The sequence below is a fragment of the Alligator sinensis genome, unplaced genomic scaffold (genome assembly GCF_000455745.1).
Source record: "Alligator sinensis unplaced genomic scaffold, ASM45574v1 scaffold827_1, whole genome shotgun sequence".
In the NCBI taxonomy this organism is placed as follows: domain Eukaryota; kingdom Metazoa; phylum Chordata; order Crocodylia; family Alligatoridae; genus Alligator; species Alligator sinensis.
Window position 1 is genome coordinate 213,738 of NW_005842726.1, and position 15,482 is coordinate 229,219.

The window sequence follows — 15,482 nt, forward strand, 5'->3', positions numbered from 1 at the left end:
CAGTCTGCTACTTCCATAAATTTAATACACCTGCATGCGGCTAAGCAATCTGCCATTATATACAAGTTGCTTAAAGAAAATCACAAATATGGCCTCCAGTTCTAAGCAATCGCTACAGGCTTGCTCTTCTTACTTCTTCTGTTGCTGTAATTAAGCAACAAACCTATTCTCATTCCATGTTTCTGCTGAAGTCACAGATACCAATCAATAAAATAGAAATAAAGTGAAAATAACCACAAAAGTTGGCTTCTACTCTATTAGAAGCCGAGCAAACTAAATTTATTTAGAAAGCCAACTTTAATATGGAAAGACATTTCACATTCAAGTTTTTCTAACAAATAAGACAGATGAAAATAGACATTAAACTGTTGAATAATAATAAAAAAGCTGCTGACGGTACTTTAACTAGCTAAGATAACAACATAGCTATTTCTTCCATGAAAAAAATATAATATTTACCCTGAAGATTAATAGAACACCTGACATATAGAAATGTAACTAGACTTCCAGAGCAAAAAAGAGGTACGTCCTGTCAGTCATTTTAAAGTTATTGCCTTGAGACAAATAAATATAATATATGACACTTAAAACTAACAAATTTACAAATGCTAAAAGGGAAATTCTCCTTGATTAATTCACACTGATGTCACTATTAGTTTGTTGACTAATTAAATCCTTCTCTGCATCATTGTATAATAAGGAATCCTCTGTGTGAGTTGCCAGATTCCAAGGCAAGCCTAATATACTTTCTGTTGTAGATAAAACACCAACTTCAAGCAGTGAAAAGCATCTGGGAAATGTACATGAGCAGTGGCGTTATTGTAAAAAGAACACACCTTCTAGAAATGCAGCCATTACAGCCAATTTATCAGAAAAAGGTAGACGAAAACAAAAACACTGTTAATGAGATTGCATGCTACTTTAAAACATGCATTTCCATCCAACTTATTTGTAGACCAGTCTGTTTTATTTATTTATTTATTTAAATTAAATATTACCAGTGGGTTTCTACCATGCCGTATTCATTTTTAGAAGGCAGGATGGTCTGCTATGTTAAATATCTTGCAGACAAAATATTTATTCCACAGTAAGATTTTCACAGAATCATAGAAAGTTAGGGTTTGAAGGAACCTCAGGAGGTCATCTACTTCAGTAATTCTCAATCTTTTTTGTACAGGGACCCATTTGTAAACATTAATGGCCAGTCCCAACCCACAGCCCCTCACTCCTGACCCACAGCTCCCCGGCCGTGATAACGCTCCTCACTCCCAAGCCACAGAACCCTGGCTCTACCAATGCCTCACTGACCACCCACAGCCCCTTGGTCTTCCTGGTGCCCCTCACCTCCAAGCCACAACTCCCTGGCCCTGCCAGTGTCCTCACTCCCGACCCATAGTCCCCTGACCCCCTCACTCTCAATTCTCAGCTTTCTGCCCCCCACATCTCTGTTGGAGGGGGTCTTTGGCACCCCCATGCCCTGGGTTGGGGCTCCCGTGCAGCACCAGGCAGTCTGGTCAAGGACCCACCCATCCCTTGAGCAGTGTCTCCTGGGCGCCCCACCTCTGTGAGTACAGGCACTGACCCCTGGTGCTGCCACCCCTGAAGGACCATCCATTGCCCCCATTCCCCACTGGAGGGGCAGGCACCTTCCCCCCTGCCCTGACTCACCCTCGGTACCCAGACACATTCCCCCAGTGCTGGCAGGCAGGCACCTCCCCTCCCCCATTCATCCCCTCTGCATGCATACACATACCTGGACAGTCCCCAAGCCCTGGACCTCCAACCCCCACTCCCCATACACTTACCTGCATCCAGCTGCTGGGACTGCTCCCACAACCCTACCTGGATGCATGCTGGCCATGCGCATGCCCAAGCAGACACATGTGCACCCGCAAAAGACAAACCCATACTTCCCCATGTTTTTCTGGGACTTGCTTGCAACCCTTTAAAATATTCTTCTGACCTACTTTTGGGTTGTGATCCACGGGTTGCAAAACACTGATCTAGTCCAACCCCCTGCTCAAAGCAGAACCACCCCCAACTATTACCATCCCAACCAAGTTTTGTCTAGCCAGTTCTAAACAGCTCCAAGGATGGAGATTCCACAACCTGTGTAACCTATTCCAGTGCTTTACCACCCTCCTGGTGATAAAGTTTTTCCTAATGTCTAACCTAAACTTCCCTTACCGGAACTTGAGAGCATTGCTCTTTGCTCTGTCATCTACCACTGAGAATAGCCTAGCTCCATCCTCTTCGGAACCACCATTCAGTTGCTTGAAGGCTGTCATTAAATCCCCCTTCAGTCTTGTCTTCTCCAGATTAAAAAAGCCTATATCCCTCAGCCTCTCTTCCAAAGACATGTGTCCCAGCCTCCTAACCATTTTCGATGCCCTCTGTTGGACTCTGTCCAATTTGTCCATGTCCTTTCTGTAGTGGGAGACCACAAACTGGACACATTACTCCAGATGTGGCCTCACCAGTGGCAAATAGAGGGAATTAATCACTTCCCTAGACCTGCTGGCAATGCTCCTACTAATGCAGCCCAGGATGCCATTAGCCTTTTTCACAAGGGCACACTGTTGGCTCAAATTCAACTTATTGTCCAATGCAACTCCGAGGTGCTTTTCTTAAGAGCTGCTGCTCAGTTCATCAGTCCCCAGCCTGTATCGATATATGGGAATGTTCCATCCTAAGTGCAGGGCTTTGCACTTGTCCTTGATGAACCTCATGAGATTTCTTTTGGTCCAATCTTCCAATTTATCGAGGTCTCTCTGAATCTTAGCTCTACCCTCCAGTGTATCTACTCCCCCCAGCCTGGTGTCATCCCCAAACTTACTGAGGGTGTAACTCCACGCCTTCTTCCAGGCTGTTGATCAAGATATTGGACAAAACCAGCCCCAAGATGACGCCTGGGGCCATGAACGCCTCATGTCCCTGGAGGCTGGGGGCGGGGTGCACAGTGAGCTCATGCAGGCGGTGGTGGCACTGTTGGTGACAGGAGCATGGTGGCAGCAAGTGGGGAGCTCCTGCAGGCGGCCACAGCACTGTCGGTGGTGGTGAAGGGTGGGGGTGGCAAGTGCCAACTGGCAGGGGGCGCCCAGCCGCAGACGCTGCCGGCAGTGGTGGCAATGGCTTGCAGCAATCGCAGACTGCCCACAGACGCCGTCAGTGGTGTTGGCGGTGGGGTGGGAGTGAGTGGCAACTGCCCGCAGGCGCCGCTGGCAGTGTGGGTGGTGCCTTTTTGCAGGGGGTGCACATGCACCCACATGCACCCCCTATGCATCACCAATGCCTGGGGCATTCCACTTGAGACCAACTGCCCACTACACATCTAGTCATTGATTACTGTCCTTTGAGCCCAATAGTCCAGCTTGTTTTCTATCCACCTTACAGTCCTTAGCTGACTTGTAAGAATGATGTGGCAGACCATATCAAAAGCCTTGCTAAAGTAAAGGTATATCATGTTCACTGCTCTCCCCCACATCCACAGAGTGAGTCATCTCATCATAGATGGCAATCGGGTTGGTCAGGTATGACTTGTCCTTGGTGAATCCATGCTGATTGTTCCTGATCTTTCTTCTCCAAGTGCTTAGAAATGGATTTCTTGAGGATCTGCTCCATGATTTTGAGGAAAAATTTTAAACAGGAAAATCTAATTTCTTACCAAGCAACAAATTCATACCTTTATTGAACAGAATACAACAATGGTCATCAAAGCCAATAACTATGTTCACAGCAATTTATTTTCTCCATGTTCTGGGGAGCTGAATTTCATTAAATTACTTACATGAGACCTCGATTCTCGGGGCAGCAATGAGCACAGAGTTTGTCTGTTTCTGTTATGGGCATCAAGATCCACAAATATGACCGACCAAGAACAACCCTGAAAATAGAACATGAAATTAATATAAGGGAGAGGAAAGATAATATACCATAATTTCTGGAGCAGCACAAACTGACAAAGCTATCAGGTTCTTTGTTTTACCTTCCAGCCCTAATGTCTATGAAACCTATGAAATCTAGGCTATGATAAGATAATCATAATCCAGTAATTTTCATCAAATGAAAAATGAGAAGCATTTTACATGCAGTAAACAGTAATAAAAGAACTAAAAGCAACTGAGAAGTGTAATGGTAAGAATAAAATTTGAAATAACAAAACCTTGAGGTTTCCATGCCTACTAGTGGTGATTGTTCATATTAATTAAATAAATGAGATGCAAGCTTAAATTATATGTTCTAAAGTGTCTTAAAAAAAACCCCAGAAGAATATTCATGACAGCATCAGTTTGAAGCGTGGTGTTAAATATTCCATGCAGGTCTACCAAAAGCCAGACAAAACAAAATGCCCTTTTCCCATGTTAGAAAAGAATTAAAAAAAAACATTGTTTCCTTGACTTCCAGTCAACACCGCATATATTGTTATTCAGTCTTTTACTTTGCAGAAAATCTTAATATTCTGCAATAACAAGGAGTTTTACTTGAAACAAAATCCTTTAAGAAATTCCATATTTTAAAACTGTATGTTCCAGAACAAGTGATCATTAAATACATTCCATCTGCTAAATTTTAGATTATAAATTACAACGTTTATGTTAAGAATACAGCTTGAACACATTTCAGTTTTTAGAAAACAATTCAATATAAATATCTGAAATTGGTTTACTGCTAAACAATGTAAGCCATTTAGGGCCAGGCTTGGTTACAAGATCCACCAGGGTTACCTACAGGAGGATGTTAGTTTGAATACTGACAAGCTAATCCATTGACAACCTGCCAAATTCAGTCCTTTGTCAATTCATTTGACTAAATGACTATGAGACAACCCATATAGGCTTTATTTGCATTGTGGTAATTCAGCACTTTAACAAGTGAAAAGGAGTGGACAAAAGAACAAGTTCCTACCAAATTTTCTACTTCTATAAGTACTTGTCACAACTGTGTTGGGTATAAAGTCTTCTTGCCAAAATTTGCTCCAACATAGTGTCAAGGAACTAGCTTACCTGGGAGAAAAGTTATTTGCAAAGGACTAAAAATTTCAGAACATTTCTTTGTTCCCAGGGTCCTTTAGAACCAGTAAAAAGTTCTTCCTGGGTTTCAGCACACCCAGCACCAAAAACATTCTGAACCAAAAACACTTTAGCTCTTTGTGGCTGCATCAGACGCCTCTGAGAAGATTATTTAAGGTTTTAGGATAAGTATACAGTTAAAAATATAACTATTTCTAAACCATAAGGTTACAGTATATCAGTAAGACTGAATTATGTAAACTAAAACTCCTGTCAGTAGTTTCCTTTAATGCTAGTGAAAGTCTGCTCACGGAGTAGGAGATAAGCTGTAGGGCAGGGGTGGGCAAAATAAGGCCTGCAGGCCACATCTGGCCCACAAGGCCATTCTATCCGGCCCACGGGGCCCCTAAAAATTTAGAAAATTCCTTTTGAAAGTAATTGCAAATCAATTTTTATATGTCATTATTTAAAGCAGCATTTCCCAAACCTTTTGGCCTTACACCCCATGTCATTCAATGTTTTCGTGCTTTTAGCTTTTGCATTTATTTTAGCTCTTAGCTACATCCTTCTAGGAATCTTTTTTGCCTTCCCTAAACCCTCCAGAGGAAAAGCTCTATGGTTTGGGAAACATTGATTTAAAGTGATTAGCTGTTGTAATTTTATTATCATGCTATCTGAAAATATATTTAAAACCAGCTATATCAATTTACTATGGTGACAGTTTAGTACAGTGATACAAATGAACAACTTTAACATGACTTATTACATAGAACAGCACTCAGTAGTATACTGGTGCTCTCCACTTTGAATAAAGGGACAAAAGACAGGATAGAGATACACTTGCAGACTAAATATGAGATGCCTAAGCTTTGTAAGTTGGAGTTCATTTCATCAGATGATATATTTAGTCTAAAAGGCCCATCTCTACCCTGCCTTCTGCCTGACTTCAAACTAACATAGCTAACTACCTCTATTTGATCATAAAGTGACAAAAGTCATAAGTTTTATGTGGATACTAGAGAGAGTATGGCTACCAGTATTTCCATGAACAAAATGAAAGAGCTGTTTGAGAAAAAGATTTTGAAGATATATAAAGACTCAATTTTATCATTCTGCTTCAGCCCACCATAAAAAGAATAGCTCATCTACACAGATAATCAGGTCTATACAACCCCTATTAGGCTAAGTACAGACATTCAAAAAGTCTGAGTCTAAAATTATTAAAATTTTTGCAAGTTACTGTAACCTGCGCAGATTGAACCAATTTGTAAGTGAATAAACATTCACTTTTGATTCTGGAAATGCAGGCACATTCCTGCAGTGGCTCAGGCCAGAATCCAGGGGGTGCTAAAGTGAGCCCTTGCTTCCCTTTGGCACTGGCCAAGGGGAGCTGAGCTGAGGCCGGGGGGTGTGGCCAGGCCCCGGGAGGCCTGAGTGCAATTGAGGAGGGGTTTAAACCCCCACCCTGGCCTGCAGGGACCCCAGCCCCTGTGTGCCTAGAGTGGGAGGGGGGAAGTAGCTCCTGCCAGGGAAGGACTTTGGCCAGACCCTGGCCCCTGGCTGGCACTAAGCAGCGAGAGCAGGGTCATGGCCAGATGCCAACCTTCCCCCCACCCCATGGAGGAGGAGGAGGAGGAGGAGGGGGCAAACCCTGCACACTGCAGCGGCTCCCTGACAGTCCAGCCTGGCCTGGGGATGGGGAGCTAGGAGCAGTTTTCCCTCCCCTGCCCCACAGTGGGGCCCAGCCCTGTGTCCCTCCAGCCCTAAGCCCCAAGGCAGTGCTGAACAGAGCTCCCCTGCGGCGAGGGGGAAAGTCGTCTGTGACAGCTCAGCTGCTGAGGCAGTCCCCGGCAGGGAAGGAGGAGGAGTGGGGCAACCTTGCCCATTGCAGTAGCTCCTGGACAGCTCAGCCTGGTGTGGGCATGGGGAGCCAGAAGCAATCTGGGCCCAGGCCCAAGCAATCCCAGGGCTCAGACCCAAGCCCCACCTCTGGTTGGGAAGGGCTCTGCCCCCTTGGCCCTGCACAGTTTGCTCCCAGCTCCTTGTGCCCAGGCTGGTCTGGACTATCAGGGAGTCACTGCAACAGGCAGAGCTCTCCTCCTTTTTCTCCCCCTCTGCGGGGCAGGAGGGGGAGACTCTGCACGGCACTGTCTCAGCAGCTCCTCAACAGTCTGGCCTGGCCCAGGTGTGGGGAGCCAGGAGCAAATTGAGAGGTAGCTGCTGAGGGCAGACAGATTTGGAAGATTAGTCCAAACTAGGGTATGTGTTCAGGGGGAAGAAACAAATACCTAGGACAAGACATTTAATTACAGAATTGGGGCAGTTATTAAACATTGTAAAAAATAAGGCTGTCTTTTTATGATTTAATAAACACTGGTATAATTCAGAACATATTGGCTTCATGATTCAGAACCCTTTACTAGCATACATCACTGTAGTTCCACTGATTTGATGAAGTTGATGACCTGGCCTCTTATATCAAAAGCCATAGTGTTTTTTTTGTGGCATTTTATATTACAGCTCGTGAGCAGGATTCTAACATGATGCCAACAAGTACTAGGCTATCTATCCAAACTGTTCTATTACTATAAAATTGAGCAAAGCCACAAGTTGCAAAAAAGGAGCAATGAATTGTCAACAAATCAAGCTGCAAAATACAAATGTGAGCCTTTTCAACTTGCCTGTCCCTTTAATAATTCCACATAGGCAAAGCTGAACAAAAATGAATAGAACTCTGAACCAGTAAAGCTAGTGATTTAGCTCATGGGGAAATCACAGTCTCAAGCATCAATTCTGTCTTTAGGAAGAAGCAGCTCTGATACAGTAATTCTTTAAAAGGGTGAAACCATTTTACATGCACTTTGATAGCAGACAGGATAATAGTCCTTTAGAGCATCAGTGTTGTGGCTTTACATATTTGTTTTTCATTTGGGAAATACTCTGCATCTCTTTTCAGGTTTTCCTTAAATGAGGGCAAGGATAATAAGATTAAACACACTTACTAATGAATAAGCCCTAAATATCCCATTGAAATTATTTTTACGGTAGGATTTATAGATTTTGTGTTTGGTACAGTGACTGAATGTGTGCATTTAAGAAGCCATTCTAATCACTTAAAAAACAGAAGAGTGCTTTTTGGCCTTTGTTATGTGGTTTCTGAACTATAAAATCCAGCATTCTGTATGATACTTCAGCCACTCTATCTGGAAGGAAGCACATGAAAAAAGTCACTATTTACCATTCTCACAGATTGAAAACATCTCTATTTTAATTTAAAGACATAAACCATGCATCAAAGCCTTTCTAAAAGCTGCATTACTTTTCTCAGTGTCATTTACTTGTCTCAGTCAGCAGTATTTTTCAGTGTCCCATTTAACTTCTATTATTTTCTAATAATGCACTAGAAATTTATTGTGCGCATCAGTTCTTTGATTCCCAAGCTTTAGAACACTTTGTGACAAGTCAACTCTCATAGATGAAAAGCTGTTTATTATTTAACAATCAATAGTAGTTAGAGTCTTTATCAGCAGAAGACTTTTGTAGAAATCCTGGTTGTCAACTATACAATCCAATGACACCCAATTCATTTTCCTTTTAAAAAGTCTTTTTAAAATGAGGCAATGAATCCTGCAAATGTAAGAACGTATAAATCACCTTATTTGTTCCTATTTTTTTTAATATGCCACATAACCCAGGTCAAAATTGTTCAAAAATCAGAAGAACAATCAATTTTAAAAAGTTAAAACAATATAACAAAAGCTAAACCTGCAGTTTCTAAAACACAATGTTAGTATTTCTGGACCGGTTTTAAATACAGAGGAATCATTAATTTGGGCATTTACATTTTTATATACACCATAATTTATATACAAAACACAGCAGTCTGCAACTAAATCTGAGAAATGAAGACATTTTTTTAATAATAAAGCTTATCATTACCACTTAATTACTTTATAAACTCTAATTCAGATAATTTATTACGTGTTCTATAAATAATCAAAACAATTAGACTTATGTTACTTTTTTTTTTTCAAATTGTGTTCATTACATGAACAATCCAAATTTACACATGCACATCCCTCCCAGCACTTTCTCCTCAATTGAATTAATTTGCAATAGCACGGAAAATGAGTAAAGTTTTACTGCACATTTTTTAAAGTAATATATTTTCTTGAACTTTGCAGATAAAATATTTTTTCTCTTTCCGATTATGGGTTCTCAGCAGTTTGTAACTGCCTTTAAAATTCACTTTAGGCTATAGTTTGACATACAGTGCCTTACTGAAGGACCGATTTATTAGTCCAAAGTTTGGTTTAGGCATTTTAAGCTCATAAAAATGCAAAATAAATATATATTAAAATATTTTCGGCAGTATCAACCGTAAAAATGAAATTAAAACCAGAAATTGACAGGTGGCTAGTCCAGACTGCAGTTTAAATGCTAGATCATGCTCACCTTTTGCAGTCCTTCAATAAATGGTACTCCTACAAATTTCAACTGAAACCATGCACTAGTAAAGAATTAGAAATATTAAAACTTCTGAAAGGTTATGTGCATAACTATGTTTACTGAAAATCTTGATGAAAATTCTCAATATCCATAGTACATCGAAAATAAATGTTTATCTAAAAATTATTGTGGAAGGCTATAAATCAAAAGGACAAAGGATATTAATTCTATTGCATGACGGACTTTCCACTTGAGTTAATGAAGTTGCCAATTACCGGATTTTCCCTGTCAACTTTCACCAAGATATAATCATCCTTAGTGGAATAATTTTTCCTTTGGAACATTTAAAAGCAGCATAATTGATAAAATGGTTACAGCACACACTTCATCATATCAGGGTCATACAAAACAGCATAGGACAATGTAAAATAAAAAAATAAAACAATTAGGAATAATTAATGACATGCCTTATTACATATAAAAATGGTAAAGTACATTAAAATTGCAGTTTTGTGGTCAAAAGTTAAGAAACAGAGACTGTCTGTGTTACCTTAATTCAGCTACTGCACGTACATGTTTTATGAAAAGGGAATTACATAATCACATGACTGCACCTCAAAAGAACCTGTACCAGATGGGAGCTAACTTAAGGAGCAACTACTTAAAGTTTGTTCTTATGTTTACTGTTTATATGGCCCCATGCCAAGTTTACTGCATATTATTCAAACCCTACTCTGAAAACAGAACTATTCACTTCCTTCTGGACTTTGCTACAATGCTCATCCCTGCTAACCTTTGAGTATTTAAGACCACAGAGATGAGAGGGTGATATTAAATCTATTTTACAAATGAGAAACAGAATTTAAGATCATATGTAGTCACTACTTTTGGGTGCTGAATTATATAAGTCAGCACCATTTAATTCTTTAGATGCTCAAAGTTCAGTGACTGCAGTGAAGTGGTTCTAAGCACTTCTACCAAGAAGACATGGGGGCCTTGGCCTGGATACCTAGAACAGGAGGAACATACATAAATTGCCTAGTAGCACAGAAGAACATTACAGCATAAACAGGTATCAAATCCCCACAACTGAGGCCATGGACAAGTGTTCATTTCTACCAGTAAGAATTTCTCTGCTGGGCTGGACATGGGGCAATATAAAGATGGACACTGAGGTAAGCCAGACAACCTCCCCAATGCAGGTCCCAACTCCCTGGCTTTTAAATATCTGTGCCACCCAGTAGTGGTAGATACAGCATTTAAAGCCTGCAAAGTCAGGAACAGGCAGGGATAGCTTCCCCAGCCCGTTACTCAACCTTGGGCTTTGAAATGGTACTCACACTGCTCAGCCGGGCAACAGGGGTAGCATTAAAACTGGGGGCGGGAATCAGGATGTCCCCAGTCCTGGTTCCCCATCCCACAGCTTTGAAAAATCACTACCCATGCAACTCATCTGGGCAGCAGTCCTGCCAATCAGCACTCCTACAACTCCAACCACTGCTGCACTCCCCTGGATTAAACTGAAGGAGTGCACAGGGCAGGGGCTCTTTTTCCATAGTGGAAACTCTCCTAGTGTGTTCCTACTTCAGGAGAATGTATCCCTACCCCCCAATCCCACCACAGGGTTCCTTGACAGCTTGACCCTGGGAGAGCTACATAGGAGCCAATGCTCACCCTCTCTTCCTCTCCCTTGGAAGGAGGGAGAGAAGAGAACTGTGGGATATTGGGTGTCCTCCACACCTGGGAAAAGCATACAACATTCAACCTGGTTTGGGAGGAGGGAGATCATCCTCAGTAGTATTCGATCCAAATTTTTTCAGAAGAGCCAGGTCTCTTCAGCCAGAAATATCTGATCGCTCTTTTTTGTTGTGTGTCAGGAGAAAGGCTGTTATCCCAGCAGAAATATATCATCTGCTCATGGCCTGAGAAGTAACACTGTACTGGTAAAAAAAAACAAACCCAAATATCCACACAAATGAAAGAGGAAGATTGTCATAATGAGTATTAATCAAAACAGCTTTGTATTTTTCTGTATTATACACACACACACACACACACATTCTATACTACCACTACTACATTAACATTAAATATATATGCACGTGCACACATGTGCCAAAAGAACGCAATGCCTGAAGAGTTGAGGATAATATGGAAGAGGGTTTTCTTTTCGTTTTAAATGTATGTGTAAAGCATATTAAGAATTATATTGGTCAATTATAAAACTGAAATAGTAGAATTGTCAATAATAATACAAGAAGGCAGATGTTTTCAAATACTACTTATACTTTGGATGATAATTGTATACTGACTTTCTCCTGAGTTCTCAGGGAACGAAAACAGCAACTACTAAAAACTCTTTTTTTAAAAATCAGTAGTTCCAGATAATTTGCACCTAAAATTTTAGATAAGTTTGTCAAAGAGATTTCTTAGCCATATATTTGTAATAACTTTTGAAACACTGGAATGTTTTCGCAAAAAGAAAGAATACTACTCTTGGGATCATATTTATAAATTATAATGGGACAATTAGGATCATACAGACCCATTAACCTAGTATTGGTCCTGGGGAAAATAATGGAAAGGCTGATAAAGGATTTGATTAACAAATAACTGAAGGACAATACAAATCAATTTAAAGTTTGGTTGGTAAAAGTAATAGTGTTAATATACCAGCCTTTTGTAAGATGATTTGGTACACCAAACAATAGTGGAATAAAGAAACTAAAATGACTTGTAAAACAAATTAAAAGCTGGTATACGGACAAGTCTCAAAACCTAACTGCAAACATACAATCACCACTGAGAGTGCAGGGCTCCACAGTGCTAAGTTCTTGGACCTACACTATTCAACATTTTTAAATGAATGACCTGGAAAAAACCAATTCTTTACTAATAAAGTTTGAGATAATACTGAACAAAGATTGGAAGAGTGGTAATACAGAGGAAAGCTCACTAATAGTCGTCAATGTGATGAAATGATCAGTAAAGCTAACCGCACTCCATTATCCATTAGCAGGTGCATTACAAACAGGTCCAGGGAGGTGATACTTCACCTCTACGCAGCATTGGTCAGGCTGCATTTAGAGTACTGTGTCCAGTTTTGGGTGCCACACTTCAAGAGGGATGTGTACAACCTCAAGAGGGTTCAGAGGAGGGCCACTCATGTTTACGGACTTGCAGGCAAAGCCCTATGAGAAGAGATTGAGGGCCCTGGATTTCTTCAGTCTCCGCAAGAGAAGGCTGAGAGGTGATCTTGTACCGCCTACACATTCTTTGGCTGGGGGCTGGGGGGCAGCAGCAAGGAATAGGAGATGCTCTGTTTACCAGGGCACCTCTTAAAGTGACTAGGAACAACAATCACAAACTGACAGAGAGCAGATTTAGGTTAAACATCAGGAAGAACTTATCTACCGTAAGGGTTACCAGAACCTGGAATGGGCTTCCAAGGGAGGTGGTGCTCTCCCCTACCTTGGGGCACTTTGCTGGGGTCATCTGACCCCAGTGCTCTTTCCTGCCCATGGGGGGGGAGGGGCAGATTTGATGATCTCCTGAGGTCATTTCTGACCCAAACATGGGTCAGAACAAATGAATACAGAACAAATCTACACTGGTTTGTAAACTGGGTACAATAAACATTTTAACATGGCCCAGTATAAAAGTTTGGTTCTCAGAACAAAACACAGGCCAATTTACAGTTCGGAAAAGTACTTGGGGAATCACAATGACTAGTCTCCTGACTACAAGCTCACAGAATGACACAGCAGCCATAAGTGCTAACAGGGTTCTTGCACCGATAAGCAAGGGAATCTTGAGGCAAAGAAGTTACATTAATTTATTTGGCACTATGACAACCAGCATGGGAATAATGTGCTCTACTTCTAGTGTCCACAATTTATGAAGGAGGGTGATAAATTGAGAAGGATTCAGATCAGATCCATGAGAATAACAACAGGATTGGAAGATCTAGCTTATAATTAAAAGCTTTTTGGGGCAACTTGATTGTGGTCTGTAGGTCCCTATGTGGGGAACAAAACTCTAATAATCAGTAGGTAAATATATAATGGATTTTTTTTTAACATGCATGTATATGTATTTGTATACCTGGTCTCTGAGCAAGTCAAGTATCTCAAATAATGATCGCAAATGATACACATACTGGCAAGGCTTTATTAAGAGAATGTGCATCTTTGTTGTCCTCACAAGTTAAAGCACTATTGGCCTTGGCAGCTTCTTCACTTCCAATGGTATTTTACAAAGCTCTGAAATGACTGAATAAATTGCTGAAGCAAAACCAGTTTAAATGCTTTGAGATTTTATTTCTAAGAGATTTTGCATAAACAAACTGTTTTGACCTTCAATCAAGCAGCAGAAGAGCCATCTCCAGCTGTGTTTCAATTGCTTTGAGAAATCCTGCTGAGTATCTCAAGAGGAACATGCCTGCACCTGCAACTACATATTACTACCAGACTGAACAGCATGTGGAAACAAGAAAACACCCAGACCTTCCAGACACACTTTCCACTAAAACTATGGACGGTGCACAAAGCTTAATGGAATACAGTCAGTATTTGGGGGACGTTTACAAATTTTAGTTGGTATCATGTCTTTGTTGTAGACATGCCAGAACTATGTTTACCTCATTTTTTTTGACAAGCAGTCAGAGGGCCAAATCTTGCCACATGCTGCACTGTGCACACACGTGGGCAAGAACTGCCCCCCCATCTCTTTGGCTCAGAACTCCTTCGGTACTGCAAGCTTTGCTGTACCTCATCATCCTGTCTTATCACACTCCCTGGAAAGAAAAAGGAGGGGGAGCCTGGAGAATCCAGTTACAGCAGCAGCTGGAGTGATGAGGGGAGCGGTAGCCAGTACAGGTAGCCAGTACAGCCTGGGAGCCACAGATTAACTCCTTGCAAGTCATGTAATGCTAACAGGTCACTAGTTAGACTACCCTAATCTACAGTGAACTTTTTGCTATGCATCTGATAGGCGTAAAGTACACCATTGATAGGATTTATCTGCAAAAAGGAAGATGTATGGGTGTGCATGAACATGCATGTATGTGTGTGCACATGTCCAAAGTCAGCTTTCACTAAGCTGCAGTATACAAACTTACCATGGTCTGTGATAACCACGGGGGTGGCTGCTTTGTACTGTGCTCTGAATTATTTTTCCTCACAGTGTGGAATTCTTCATTTAAAGTTATCCTAATTCTGGGCAGGTATTCCCTGGTCCTTTGTCTTAGGCCCCTGCCAGACATTCAGTTTAAGATGCAATGGAATCTAATTGTCAATTCCAACAATTGCAAGTCCTGCCATGCCACAAGCATGACAGGACATGCAATTTTGGGACTGAGGTCTAGATTCCAACTGTACCTTACTTGCTGGTGCAGGGGAAGCTGGGGCTCCATATATGGGGAAGAAGAACAATCAGCTGATTATCAATTGGGGCCAGGAACCAAACCAGTCCCCAGTTCCAGCTAATAAACAGCTCAGTGCACAGTGAGTCTAGCACTGGGCTGCACCAACCTGATGTCAGACTTCCTGTGCTCCTGGAGCTATAAAACAACATGTGCCACCCCCTACATGAGGCTTATACAACTTCCTGTGGTTTGGGAGTGCAGCATTGGGATGCCAAAGTTGGATGACAGGCTCCCTGTACACCAGGACCATCAAAACCTCTGTACACTGCCCAGCTGGGTGGAACATGGGGGTTTTTGACAGGTCCCCACCACACATTCAAAAGCATGATACAAATTAGTCACAAAGTTATTCCACACCATATGGGATATATGGGATAACTTTTTAGCTTGTTTACTACATTATCATGCCTTAAATTGAGTTGCATTTGTGGCCAGTTACTATTTAAGGCATGATCAACTTGTTAATCATGTCTTAGATTGAATGTGTGTTGGGGGCCTTACTGCTAAACACTGTGCACTTTGGAATACATACCCAAAGCCAGCCAGAATCTACAGAAATTACAGAAGCTGAAGCCAAACTATTCAACATCACAAGATGC

General features: G+C 41.4%; 1 protein-coding gene across 7 annotated transcripts in view; it reads right to left on the reverse strand.

The window, feature by feature from the left end:
• The window catches only part of PHKB (phosphorylase kinase regulatory subunit beta), a 209,935-nt gene that overhangs the window by 99,743 nt on the left and 94,710 nt on the right, over positions 1-15,482 (reverse strand). For all 7 annotated transcript variants that reach the window (XM_006034336.3, XM_006034337.3, XM_025216320.1 and 4 more), the window contains one exon: positions 3,788-3,883. In XM_006034336.3, the coding sequence (XP_006034398.1) occupies positions 3,788-3,883 (96 nt within the window). The remainder of the gene's footprint in view (positions 1-3,787; positions 3,884-15,482) is intronic.